General features: G+C 40.2%; 1 protein-coding gene across 1 annotated transcript in view; it reads left to right on the top strand.

The window, feature by feature from the left end:
• Positions 1–335: 335 nt before the first annotated feature.
• The window catches only part of WNK1 (WNK lysine deficient protein kinase 1), a gene marked incomplete at both ends in the record, with an annotated part of 72,060 nt that continues 58,124 nt past the window's right edge, over positions 336–14,271 (top strand). Inside the window, 3 exons of the mRNA XM_029085732.1 lie at positions 336–508; positions 5,613–5,833; positions 7,910–8,067. Of these exons, the coding sequence (XP_028941565.1) occupies positions 336–508; positions 5,613–5,833; positions 7,910–8,067 (552 nt within the window). The remainder of the gene's footprint in view (positions 509–5,612; positions 5,834–7,909; positions 8,068–14,271) is intronic.

The following is a 14,271-nucleotide window of genomic DNA, read 5'->3' as shown; positions in this document are numbered from 1 at the left end:
GCTTGAATATTTAAGGATGTTATGTCCCTCTTCCACCTCAAGTCAGGTGATGACTACTAGAGTAGGGAAGGAGGAGACAGGAAGAGGAGATGATCTACAGACTTGCAGTTCTTGCCTCTGAGAGCAATCAGATTGTAAGGAAAAATATATGGTAAAAAAGACTGTCAGAGAACGTCTTCTAAATAGAGGATTTAAGGGTAATTACAACCAAAATGGCATTTAAGACAACTGATTCTTACTTGTTGACTGACTATACCCACCTGTTTTTCAAGTTACTGCTTCTCTAAGTAAGAAATAAAGCCAAGCTTTCTGATGGACCTTTTCTTTTTCCTTAGGATCGGAAGCTGTCCAAGTCAGAGCGACAAAGATTTAAAGAGGAAGCTGGGATGCTGAAAGGGCTTCAGCATCCCAACATTGTCAGGTTCTACGATTCCTGGGAGTCTACAGTCAAAGGAAAAAAGTGTATTGTTCTTGTGACGGAACTCATGACATCTGGAACATTAAAAACGTAAGTAAATTAAGGCTTGTCAAAGTGTGTAAGAATCATTAGCACACAATCAAGAGCGCTAGAAATGGATTGTATTTCAGAATAGGTAAGAACAGAACCCTTCTGCTGAGGGCTGAACTTCTGTAGGGGAATTCTTGTTTAAGAGGAGTCTCTCTAGCACAGCAGAGTGTGGTAGGATATCCTTTAAGTTAGTAACATTGGTTGTAGAGCCATGGGGGTGGGTCTGTTCCACCAAGGAACAAGGGACAGGACAAGAGGAAATGGCCTCAGGTTGCACCAGGGGAGGTTTATGTTGGATCTGAGGAAAAACTTCTTCACCCAAAGGTCAGTCCAGCATTGGAACAGGCTGCCCAGGGTGGTGGTGGAGTCACCTTCCCTGGTGGGATTTAACAGACGGGCAGACGAGGTGCTGAGGGACATGGGTTAGAGGTGGAATTGGCAGTGTTGGGTTTATGGTTGGACTCTGTGATCTTAAAGGTCTTTTCCAACAACTACAATTCTGTGATGTCCTAGCAAGCTCATGCAGAAAACTTTCATGTTTTGAGAGCTCAGGGAGACAATGCTCTATTTTCACCTCTCAGAATTTTTCATTTTCCTCTCCAGCTGCCTACTATTCAGCACGAGCTGGTTTGTCAAGTTCAAAGCACGAATTCATGCACATCTTCTGGGAGCTTTTGAATGTTACTACAGTAGAAATAATATTACTACAATATAAATAATATGTAAAAAGAAAAAAAAACAACAAACCACCATGTATTTGTTTAGGTGAAATTTCATGAAAAACTAAACTTAATTAAAACCTGGAAGTATGCAGGTGCCTGCAGCTTCAACCTGTGAAGTAGTTGAGTGAAGTTAGATGTATTTTTAAGGCAGAGTTAAAAGTAGACATCAGTAAATGAAACTTCTGCAGGGCCCTCTTGTGGTGTGGGGAACCCACGGGGTTTCCACTGAGCTCACACCTTTGCCTTGTGCTGTGGAAGCGTGCGGAGCCGCGAGCTGGTGCGCGAGCATCCGCTCACCATTAACCTGCTGGAAATAAAACTGCCAGCATTTGAAATCCAGGGGTTGTAGGGCCTTATCTTAATTCAGTGCCCATTTAAGTCTTGGAGAGGCATTCAAATTGGAAATGTGTAAGCAGGCTGTAGAAACTGGAAAGAATTTGCAATCTATTTGGTTAAAATAGCCTGTGAACGTGGCGTGTTTTTACGCTGCTTATTGATAACCACAAATGGACGTTCTTAAAGAAGGGAAAAAAGTGGCTCTTTGGGAGTCTGTGATTACAGGGAAGTGTTTGTCTCTTGAAATAGTACTGGAGGGCTAAAGATACTGTCACTTTCTTTTTAGCTGTGTGCTCAGAGAAGATTTTTTTGAGGTTGTTTAACGTATTTCAGATAAAATAATAGCTTTTTTGCTTCATGTGCCTTTTTTTTCAGAGCCGTAATAAAGATTTTGAAGCTCTCTACGCATGCATTTAAATAAAGTTACCTAATTTCATGTTAGAATACATAGTGTTAGATTTAACTTTTTTCTCCCTTTCTTATTCTGTTCTCCCTTTCACAAATTTGAATATTTGGATTTGCTTGTTATGTGGTGGCATAAGCGAGATGATAAAGGAATAATAGGTAGTTATAAAGTAGGGTGTTGGTAGGGAGAAATACCTCTGATTTGCTATGGGATTATTTTGTACTCTGAAGTATGAAAGTATTTTATCCATTAAGAACTAATAGACTCTGGAATTGAAGGTTATTTTTTTTAAACTGCAGACTTCTGTGTGGGTGTTTTTCCCCAGCATTGTATAGTTTGTGTTACAATTGTGATTTGGTTTATTCTTAACCACTTCACTTGAGACTCGAGAGGTGAACTGTATGGGAAACTTCTGATGGGCCAAATTTAGTATCATTCAGTATGTGTCATATTCCTAGATTTGCTTATGATATTTGGCTTACTGAGTATTACTTTCAGATGATTTTTCAGTATGTTCCCATTACCTGCATGTAATGTAAGTGATACGTTCCTCATTTTGACATTTGGCACATAGACATTGTTGTCACTTGATGTAAAAAAAGGAACAGAAGAAAAGGGTGATGATGTCTTAAAGTAAATTTTCCTTCTTTTTTTGTATTTGTGTATACTTAGGTGTATCTCTGCAGGCATAAATAATGTTAAAATATTGTGGACTCATTATTTTCAAATGCTGCCTGGGCAAATTTCTAATTTTGCATGAAGAAGAGTCCCTGAACTTGCATATCAGTGGAAAAGTTTTACATCTCAATTGTTGTAAAGGATTTACCTGCTTTCCAATACTGTGAGCTATCATGGGATTAAAATATTGGGAAAAAAAAATCGAATTGCCTGTTAAAAATATTACTGTCTTCATTAATAGTATAATTAAGGCTCCATCTGAGCTAGATCTTAGCCAGTAGTTTTGTCTAAGGCTGCTGTAGTGTGTTTCTGATGCACTTTAAATGAATGTGTCAGCTATCTGGTAGGACACACATCCCTACTAACTTAGTAGGGTTTCCTATAGCTCCTCGAGTTGAGATGCTATAGGTCAGCACCCTTCCTGCTTAAAAAAACCCCAAGCCCACAACAACCCTGAGACAGGAAGCCAAACTAGTTCCTGTTCCCTCTATTCATTGAAACTAAATATTAAGAAAGCCTGGTGTCCTTGTCTGTGCTTGTATTCCGTGCCTCTTCTATTCAAATACCTGTCATTTTAAACATTGACTAAGAACAACATTGATTAAGCAGGAAGAAGTTGAGTGGAGGGGCCACCAAGATGATCAGGTGCTGGAGTCCCTGCTCTGTGACTGGACTTGGTCATCCTGAAGAAAGGTCTTCCCAAAAGGAACCTCAACAGCAACCTTCCAGGGCGTATGAGGGAGTCAGTCAGGCTCTTTGCAGTGGTGCGTGGTGGGAGGATTAGAGACCAGGCATAAATGGAAACAAAAGAGCTTCAGACTGGTGGAAGAAAAAGCTGTTTTAGTGGTGGTTGTCAGGCAGTGGAACAGATTGCCCCAAGATGGGCAGGCTCCATCCTTGGAGATACTAAAAATCTGTTTGGATACAACCCAGATTATGGATGTGTCTCACATTGTGGCTGACTCAGACCTTCAGCAGAATCTTAGACTAGGAACCTCCTGAGGTCTCTTCAAGGCTGAGTTAGCCTATGAAACTAGGAAAATGGAAAACATACCGGCTAGTAGGGCTGCCTGTGGGGTTTTTTTATGTATGTGCTTCCATTTTAAATCAGTTTCTGCTTTAAGTGACACGTGACTTAGTTCATAACAGTGTTATGGAAAGATGACAGCAACACTGCAGGACGCTGGGTGATGGTTGGACCCAGGTCCTTTAACAGTGAGAAGCTGGCAGTAGACTAGCATATTTGAAACCAAGAATGTAATTACGGACTCCAGATGCTGAACTGAAGTGCCCCTACCATGTGATCTTTGGAACAGGCTCAAGAGAGATGAATGAGGGTTGTGTCAATAGCAAGAATTCAAGTGGTAGCTGATGTGATCCAGAACCTCCTTCCCTTTGCCTCCTTCCTTGGCTTGGCTTTTTCTCTGCCTGTCTTTGCATTCTGTTTTAAGACTTTATTTCCTTCTGGAACTGGGTCCCAATTGCTTTTACAGATCTGTTTTCACAGCAGGATTATTGCTAGCAACTTGATTTTCTAGATCTTCTTTTGAACTGGAGAAATTAAAAGTAAAAAGGATTAATACACTGTGTTTTTATGTTGGTGTTGATTCAAGTGACTCCATCGAGACTTTTTCTCCTGATCAAGTGGATATGCAGAAGAGACCCAACACTACCACAGCATGATGGAACGTGACTTGGGTTTAGTTTAAGATTGTAGTTACTAGACTCTGTGCTGGTCACAGAATTTACTGCCAGTCTTACAGTGGTGTGAAACTGGTTTTTATCGGAGATTTTGACTAAGTAACACCGGCTGAATAAAAATAAAGTCCTTGCTCTACACAGCATGCTGGTTCCTTTCTCTACATGTGTTCCAGCCCTTACTTTTTCAAAAGGAGGAAACCAACAACTCTTCACTTCAAATTGTTTTACCCAAAGAGAAGTTGTGAGAATGTGTTGCTGGATAACACTTGAATCCTATCATAGGTTGTTCAGCTTGTGACATCTCTAATCTGTTGAAGTTAAGGAGTAAAATAAGATCATTGTCTTGGGTCACTAGCATTGGAGTGTATTGTTGGTGTTAAATATGACTCCTCTGACATGACGTGGGATCTAAAAAAGCAGCAATGTTAGAACAGTTAAGGTTGGATCATATTCTGCCTGCAAAGGGACGCTGACTTTAGGTATGAACTCTTCCATGGCAATTATTTGGTAGAGTCTTCTTAAAGATTTCCCTTCCCCATCCATATCTGTCCATAGTTTTGAAGAATCTGCCAGGTACTACTCACTACATGTTATCAAACCCTGTACTGCACCAGGGAAGCCATCTCTAAAAATTTCTAATTTATTCAACAACTCAACGAGTAAATTTGAAGCAGAATGAAAGTGTAACCTGGAAACCTTGACCAGAGTGCTTGGACTAATACTGATAAGTATAACGACCTCAGAGCAGTTTGCAACACCTCCATGCTTGGTTAGTTGTTGTGAGTGTTCCACCTTCCCGCCCAGTTATATTAAATTAGGAAAAGGTTGTAACTATTTAAGCAGTTTCAGGATAAAAGGGAAGGAAAAAGCCTCTTAAATGAATAGATAAAGAATTGTTGTAAGGCAATAAGCCTTTAACTCTTTGTGATTTGAAACTTAACAAGCCAACCATCTAATTACCATATGGTGACTTTGTATGCAAATGAATTATTAGCTCTAGATCAAGCATTTCACGTTGAACTTTCAGCAGTGTGGTCCCCTGGCTAGAAGAAAGGGGTAGGCTTTGGGAGAGGGTGTCATCTTTAGCTCCTCTGAAATCTCGAAATGCCCAGGTAGATTTTATAATAGAAGGTGAAGTTGGAGTTTGTGCATCTGTCATTACTGCTTTTTTTTTTTTTACTCCAGAACAGGAAATGATACAGTGTAATCTACTACTTGTTAGCAAAACCTATTTAATCTACTGTTACTTTTTTTTCATTAGGTATTTGAAAAGATTTAAAGTGATGAAAATTAAAGTACTACGAAGCTGGTGCCGTCAGATACTGAAAGGCTTACAATTCCTCCACACCCGCACTCCTCCCATTATTCACAGAGACTTAAAATGTGACAACATCTTCATTACCGGCCCCACTGGATCAGTCAAGATTGGAGACCTTGGTCTGGCAACCCTGAAACGAGCTTCTTTTGCCAAAAGTGTGATAGGTAAGGCTCTCCTGTTTTGGAGGCTGGTGAGCCAGTCTTCCTGCTTGGAAACTTTGAGTTTTCTAAGAGCTGTCCTTAAAAATATGGTTTCAAAGGTGTATGGTCAGAGCCTGAAAACGTGTAGGCGTTGTTTCTCGGCTGTTGAGGTCATTCTGTGTTCCTGATGAAACTCCATGTTGAAATTTTGGTTGTGCTTTCGATATTTGTATGTTAACTTTCAGTATTTTGGACTATAGATTCATTGCCCTGCCCAACAGTTTTGTGCAACATTGTTGATAAAACCACTCTTGACTACGTATAAATCTCAGTGTTAATGTGATGCTGCTTCAAGCAATGTACAAATACATTTTGGTGACCAAACATTTTGATGTTTAGTGTAGCATTAATTTATACAGCCAATTTTTTTTTGTTTTAATTGTCAGCAGGGGTTAATATTAAATCTCTTGCACTTTGTGAATAATCAGAAAGTAAGTTATATCAAAGAAAGTACATATATATATATATATATTGCATAACAGTCAGACTGTGGTATAATGTCTTACTCCAGAGTCTATAGAATGTGGATTTCTGTAAGTTAAGAGGATGCATTGGGGAAGTATTGCCTCAGACTGGCTCTGTTCTTGTGTATCTACATAGCCCTTTTCAGAAGTGGGTCTGATGGTACCAATACAGTCTTTCTTGTGAATTCTTGAAAGAATTGGTTTTATCAGCTTTGTTTTTTTTATAGTTGGGTGAATAGGCTGCAGGGAATGAAGCTGCTGTCACTCTCAGTATTCAGAGCTTGCTAATACGCAGTATTACTCAACAGTCCTATACCACGATTCCTAGATGGGATCAATGGTGTATACCAGTCAATTGTCTTGCAAACTGGTGCTGAAATATTTCCTGCTTCTTAACCAGGTCAAAGTATTAATAAGAAAGAAAAGTATACAGTTCAAAAAAGAAAAAAAATTTCTTAAGTATGCCCATCTTATCCTCAAATTTATCACTGGAAAATTATCACTCCCGATCTAGCTGTCTGTTAACAGTTAGTCTTTGGATACATGACTGCAATTACATGCTCTTTCTTTGCTTCAGTGTGGTGAAAACAAGTAATGTGGCTATTAAAAAAAAATTATCTGTAAAGTGTCTTGAATCTGGTGCCTGCAGGAAATAATTCTGTCCTTAAATTTACAAAAAAGCCAACTTGCATCTCTGGCTGAAAGTATATCTGATCATACAACGCAGTCCCTCTGCTTCCAGAGGGGACACTGGGATGCTTCACTAGGCAATAATTTTCTGCACACTATTTAAATGGGACTTGTTGAATCTCACGCTCTCTGCCTGTAACTCAATCTCTCTGTATTTCTGAGTATTTTTGACCGTAGGATGTCCCTCACTAATGCCTGTATCTGCAGTAGGCCTATAAATATACTGCAGGTGGGAAGGTAAGTATATGAAAAGGGCTCTGGTGAGTGGCCTTTGCAGAAAATTACTTTTTACCCTTTTTTTTTTTTTTCATGAAGGTTTATATTTGTAACAACAGAGTTTTTCATTGCAAGGCCTTTCGTGAATGATTCTACTTTAGACAGTAGATGGAGAGCACCAGGTCAGAGACTAGCTGTGGGCTCTTACCAATGCTACTTCTTTTGCAGCAGAGGGCAGTCGGGTAATTTTTTTGGCAACGAGGTTTAATGTGCCTCTTTTCTTACAGGGAGAAAAGGTAAGTGTCTTAACTCTCCTTAGTATTTGGTTTGGAGCCTATGGCTAGGTCTACAGCTTTCCTCTCTTCTTATCCACTCCTCTCCATTTGACTCCAGCCTGATCCAGCCTGTTTTGGTCCTTATATTAACACAAAGCAGGATTTTTATCAGTCCTTTCGTGCCATTCTTATTTCGTAAAGGCCTTGCAATGGAAGACTCACAGAGTATGTTGCTGCAACAGAGTGACTAAGGGTTTTCCCCCCCCTCTTCTTTTTTGCCTCCACTTTCTCTTGTCTCACAGGTCTGCCCATCCGCTTCCTCCTGCGGTGAGTAACGCCAGCAGCCTCTGCTCGCTTTGAGACATTTAGAGTCTGAATCGTTCTTTTAATTTAAGGTACCCCAGAGTTCATGGCCCCCGAGATGTATGAGGAGAAATATGATGAATCCGTTGATGTATATGCTTTTGGGATGTGTATGCTAGAGATGGCCACGTCTGAGTATCCTTATTCCGAGTGCCAAAATGCTGCGCAGATCTACCGTCGAGTGACCAGTGTAAGTCCCCACTACTAATTCCACAACTACTACTACTAGCAGCAAAGGAGTACAGCTGGGTAGCATGGTACTGTGCAAGTGTGTGTGGGGGGAAAAAGAGAATCTGAGGAGAGGTTTTCTGGGGATGGGTGGGAAGGTATAGAATGGTTCAACTTACCAAACAGTCAAAAGCCTGTAAAATATGTGAATGGAAATAAAATTTTGCATGTGTTCATACTCTTCCTTCATGAGAAGGTACTGCATAGGGTTAAAAAAACAACAAACAAACCAAAAAACAACCAAAACTAAACAACAAAAGACATTAGAGTAATAACAGATTATTTGCTAAGCCACTCAGGGGATGGTGGAAGTACTTAAGTCTTGACGATTAGCTGCTAACTTTGTTCTCTGAAATAAAAGCTGGATTACAAATTCAGAACACTCTGGCTTAGCTGCTTGCCAAGGGAAATCATAAATTGTTACCTACAGTGATTTTTAAGTTAATAGTTTACTGAATGCCAAATGGCCTTTAGCTACTGTGTGTCGGGTGCACTTGTAATTATGCAGTGGAAATATTTGATAAACAGCAGGAAGATTTTTCACCCTGAAAAGCGCGGGTAAGTGTAGCGGTGGTGGTGGAGGCATTGTGAGTGAAACCAAAGAAGGCTGAGAAGGCAAGCAAGAGATGTGAGTTTGCCCATCTGACTAGGCTAAGTGGAACATACAGACCTTGAATGTAGGAAGCAGAATTGTAGTGCTAGAAATGTTCTGAATGGTCATTGCTAGATCTGCTTTGCGGTCTCTAAAACAGTGTTGTGAAGACTATGCTAGTGCAGTAGAACAAACTGCACGTGTTTGACCTTCTGGTCCTAAGCATTTAGAAAGAATAGTGAGGTCACCACTTGGGGAAGTAAAAACTTGCACCTAATTGCACATCCACACAGGTGTTCTGAAAAAAGGGAGGACAAAAAAACCTCATACCTCTTTCTCCAATACATAGACAGATGAATTCCTGTTAATCTTTTTGTGTGTATGATGCGTCCAGTTCTGGAGCCCCCATCACAAGAGAGACCTGGAGCAGCTAGAACAAGTCCAGAGGAGGCCACGAGGATGATGCGAGGGCTGGAGCAGCTCTGCTGTGAGGACAGGCTGAGAGAGTTGGTGCTGTTCAGCCTGGAGAAGGCTCCAGGGAGACCTTCTAGTGGCCTCCCAGTACCTGAAGGGGCTCCAGGAAGGCTGGGGAGGGACTTTGGCCAAGGGCAGGGAGTGACAGAACAAGGGAAAATGGGTTTAAGATGAAAGAGGGGAGGTTTAGATGAGATATTAGGAAGAAATTGTTTGGTGTGAGGGTGGTGAGACAGTGTCCCAGGTTGGCCAGAGAAGCTGTGGCTGCTCCTCCCTGGAAGTGTTTGTGGCCAGGTTGGATGAGGCTTTGAGCAACCTGGTCTAGTGGAAGGTGTCCCTGCTGCTGGCAGGGGGGTTGGGACTGGATGAGCTTTAAGGTCCCTTCCAACCCAAACCAGTCTGGGATTCTCTGAAAAGTGATTTTATGGTCTTGGAGAAGTTGAGGATTTAATAAACGACTTAGCTTTGGAAAAATAAAATGCCCTCTTATTCCTAATGCCTCACACTAGAAAAGGCAGATATAGTTACTGACTTACAGATGTTGGAAGAAGGGTCTTCGTGACAGTAATGAATTCTGAAGGAAGGCTTGGTGAAATAAAAGGCTGTTCTTTGTTTGAAGGGGAAATGAGAGGCACAGGAGGAGGAAGAAAGAAGGAATAGTTGGCCATTTTGGTTTTTTATCAGATGTTAGAGTAAGTTTTTATATATATGTATATACACATAAAGTCTTTTTTTTTTTTTTTCTTGCATGTTGGTGGACTTACCTGTAATTTTCTAAATAGAGAGGAAAAGCAAGGGTAAAGTCGAGCCTTTACTCTGCTCACAGCATTATCTGATCTGCAAACTGTTTGGATCAGTGAAAGAAAACGAAGTATCTTACCAAAACAGTCTTAGTGGTACCTTTGCTGTGCTTATGCACCTGTCTTAACCAGAGCTAAAGCAGCAGAGTTTTTGGTATGGAATGGGCACTTTCCTCAGAAAAGATACCTGATGTAACTACCCTGCCCATTTCTTAAACAGTGCTAGGAGCTGGGCTGTAGAGAGAATAATCAGCTTCTGAGACCATCTCAGATCTCAGGCTTGGAAGTCTCCAGGTCTTGAAAAGCTGTTTTTTTCCTTGGTCTGTGAAGTACTTATCAATTGGAAAATCTTGTAGGGGCTTGTAGCAGACAAACTTACCTAAAGACTTACCAGGGTCCAAATTACCACTTGTTTATTGTTCTTGGTGCTTCTTTCTCCCCATTGTTTTTGGTTAACTGTTGAACTTGGAAGTGGATGAGGAATACCAATAACTTTTCAGTCAGTCCAACACCACCTTCTACTCTACTCTGCTGCTGATGGTTCACAGATCAAATTTAATTGTTGATTTTTTTTTTTCCCACTACTGTTTCATCTGTTGCTTGAGAGCTCTAAAATCTGCTTTGATATGAAATCAAGGAAATCTTGTTTTCTTTCAGAAGGAGCAAGGAATAGGAAGGTAAATAAAATGAAATGTACATTTATCTGCTTCTAGGAAGAAAATGAAAAGCTGTGTGCTTTTGTATATTTGAGTTTGCTTGTTTCATTGTAGGCAAAAAGCAATTTGTTTAAAAAAAAAAACCAAACCAAAACAAAAAAAACCCCAAAACAAAACAAACCCAAAACCAACCACAAAGGAAACCTGAATAACTTTCAAGGAAGGTTTTCAATGAAGAAAAGATGGTATTATGTGGAAATAAGGCATAAACCTGTCTTTACTGATAATGGAGTATTCTGTGTTTCTTCTATAATGTGGAAAGCAGAACCATGTTATGAAATGAAATAAAATACTCTTTGTATTCTTTTTACCACTCTGTAAAAGCTCTGTGAACCACGGTGAAAAAGAGCCATATAGTTTTCTGTTCTTGTCCTTTGCTCCCTGTTAAAGAAAATAAGATTTTTCTTTAATTTCAAAGGAGACTTTAGAAGTTTTAGACCCCTGTTTAGTCTGCAGTTGTCTAAACAGGAGTGAACCAATTAAGAAATTCAGTACTTCAAAGGGTGGTGTGTGAACCATCAGTAACAGCGCGGAGTCAAAACTTCCTCTGGAGGTGACTCCAACAGGACTTACCAACACACTTCCTTTTAGTGGATGTTGGAAGGTGAATGTGGTTTGTGGAAGAAGTTTAACATTTTCCATTTCAACCCCTTAGTTTACTGCTTTCCTAGGCATGCTGAGGAGTGTTCTGAGGTAGCAGCTGTAGTCCTGCTGTGTCTTAACTTAAAGGATTAATTTATCTAGCTGCATACACAGAGAGCAGAGGAGGTAGCAGCTGTAGTCCTGCTGTGTCTTAAAGGATTAATTTATCTAGCTGCATACGCAGAGAGCAGAAGGAAGGACAGGAATAATGGTCTGCTAGTGACAGTCATGAAAGATCATGCCATGTGGGAGCTTAAAAACCACTGAAAAAGCAATATGATAGCAATGTGCAGGCGATATGTATTTAATTAACTGATTTTCCTCACCCCTTTTGCAGTAACTATTAGCCTCAGTAAAAAGCACAGTTGCTTCATTACCTTAAATCCTTGCCATTGCTTAGGACAGAAGCCTGTAAAAGATCTTAGTGCCCAGGGTGTCCTCTCAGGACTGGACTTGGTGCTATCAGTTTACATTCTTTTCTCCCATTTTGGCTGTGCTTGTCTCTCTTCTATCATTGCATTCTGACCTTCCACCTTTTGTGATAAGGATTGCTCTAGCTGATGCCCAGGTACTGCAGCGTTGGGTTGGGGTTTGTTGGGATTACTCAAGAGTACTCAGTTATGTGTTCTGCCTCTTCTGTTCAGGGTTTTTCCTCGTGGTTGGAAGCAGTTTTCTGATTAACTAATATAGTTAAGGTAAGCAAAGATCTAGATATCAGGGCTGAAGTTCCTCCTAAAGACGAGACATGTTTTTGGCCCAGAGTTGTTGCTTTACATCTTGGATAATAAATAGCACTGCTGCATGAGTCTGCTCTTTGCAGGATGCTAGTCTATGTTGTCTGCATTGCTTCACTGGGAAGCTCCTGTTTTTCCTTAAAGCAGTGCGGGAGTGAAGTTCCTGAATTTTCCCTGGCCCAAGGAACAGGAGTGCAATTAAATTGGTTTTCTGGCTCACTTGAACTAGAAGAAATCTTTCAGTAGAAGAATCTGGGTGAATGCCTGGCTTAAAAAAAAAAAAACAACAAACAAACCAAAAAACAACTGTCTACAATTTGTAGAGCTCAAGGTGTGACAGTGAATGTTGTTGTACAGTTCTGGTTAGGAAGTCAGCAGGAGTTTGACACAGAGGTTGACCTCTGTTTGTACTTGCACCCTCTAGCACACTCAGTCCAGACCCTTTCACTAGCAGTTTCTTTAGAATGGAAAATGAGATCTGCACGTCTTGTCACTCAAGCTTAAAAGAGCCCAGCCTTCCTTTTCATTGTCATTAAATCATAACGGTGCAATTTTGTCTCAAAACCCCCTATTTTCATTGCAGGTATCCTCTGCCATTCTTTGGGAATAGTTCCAAATAAATTAGCAGTTAGTACTTAAAGAAATTGCAACTCTTGGGATTTGTATCTTATTGGGCAGGGGGAATTGAAGTTTAAGCAGTGTGTCTTTTCAGCTGGGACTGAGTGTATCCAGTGGGGTACTTGACCTCAGGAAAAAAAAACAAAACAAAACAAAAAAACCCCAAACAAAACCCAACAAAATAAACTTAAAACCCCCCAAACCATGCCCAAAACCCCCAACCAAATAATAAAAAAATCTCTAGCCTGGAATTAACTGAAAATAAGCTGCACTATTAAGGTTGTCTCTTCTCCTCTGCCCTCTTGTGCAGACGTAACTGTGTGATATACTGATAGATTAAGGAATGGGTCATCCCCCCCTTTTTTTTCAATTCTGCCCCATATCAGAGCAATACAGGCAATTCCAATACAAAATGTAATCAAGATCCTTAATTCTGTTGCATACTCACATGCACAAAAAAGGGGTGTAATATCTTGGTAAAATTCAGGAAGGTTTCCTGTCTGACTCTGTTCCTCTCTGCAGACTGGTATTCTTTCTTCGACCTGTTCCAGGTATATTTCAATTAAAACAATTTGTCACAGAAGATATTTGAAGTGGGCTACATGTGTATTTAAATGAAAACAGATATATTTATAGAACAGGCATCTTAAGTATGATTTTTTAACTGACTCTGTTTGGGAAGCCACGCAGTGTTAGAGTTAATAACTGCAGTAGCTTTGCAGTCTCTGGTGAGGCCGATGTAACCCAGGTAGGGGTTTTTTGCCCCAGAAGTTAGCTTGGTTTTTTCTTGCTCACGTTACAGTTACCACTCACAGATGTGGTATAGACTTTGATTACTTGTACACTATATTTCCTTCAAGCTTGCTTTCTGTAGCATGGAGACAGTTTTTATAAGTGTGTTAGAGGTACTGATTACTCAATGTCCAATACTTGGATGTCTCAAGTCTTAAATTTTCTAGGTGATTGACTAGTCCCAGGGCTAGTAAAAAGATAATTAATGGGTTTAATATGCAGATTTGTCTCATTGTTGCTTATCTACCACTGGCATAAAAATCCACACATGTTCATTGCAAAAAAAAGTTAATAAGACCATCCTCAGTTTCAGATGTACTAATCAGGTGAGTATGAGCAGAAAACTCCCTTTTCTCTTTCACCCCCTCCCATTATATAAACTTACCAGTAAAGTTCTCCTGATGGACTTGTGCCCTCTACTTAATTTTCTCCACGTTTACTTTGACAAAGGGAAGTTTTGCACTTGTCCTTGGCTTTCACCAAAAGTCCAGTCTCTTCTCTGTAGACAAATGTCTGCCTTCTGAGCTGGCCTTAAGCTGAGAAGGAGGAAGGAGGGAAAAAAAAAAAAGGCATTTTGACTTAAAAAAAAAACCCAACAAAAACCAAAACAACACAAACCTGGTTGTTCCGTGCTGAAATGTTCCACAGAGTGGGCACAACATTTTTCTTCTCTGTTCTACAGAGCTTAAAAAAAGGCCCAAGGGAACAAGGTACCTAATGAGTAACCTGACTAGGCAGTGTCTGACTGGTTTAAAATTCCTCAGTTTTCCTAACTGGTGGGAACTGTAGCTCACTTGT

Source organism: Antrostomus carolinensis, unplaced genomic scaffold (assembly GCF_000700745.2).
Source record: "Antrostomus carolinensis isolate BGI_N321 unplaced genomic scaffold, ASM70074v2 scaffold2147, whole genome shotgun sequence".
Classification (NCBI taxonomy): domain Eukaryota; kingdom Metazoa; phylum Chordata; class Aves; order Caprimulgiformes; family Caprimulgidae; genus Antrostomus; species Antrostomus carolinensis.
This window is presented reverse-complemented; position numbering and strand designations above follow the sequence as displayed.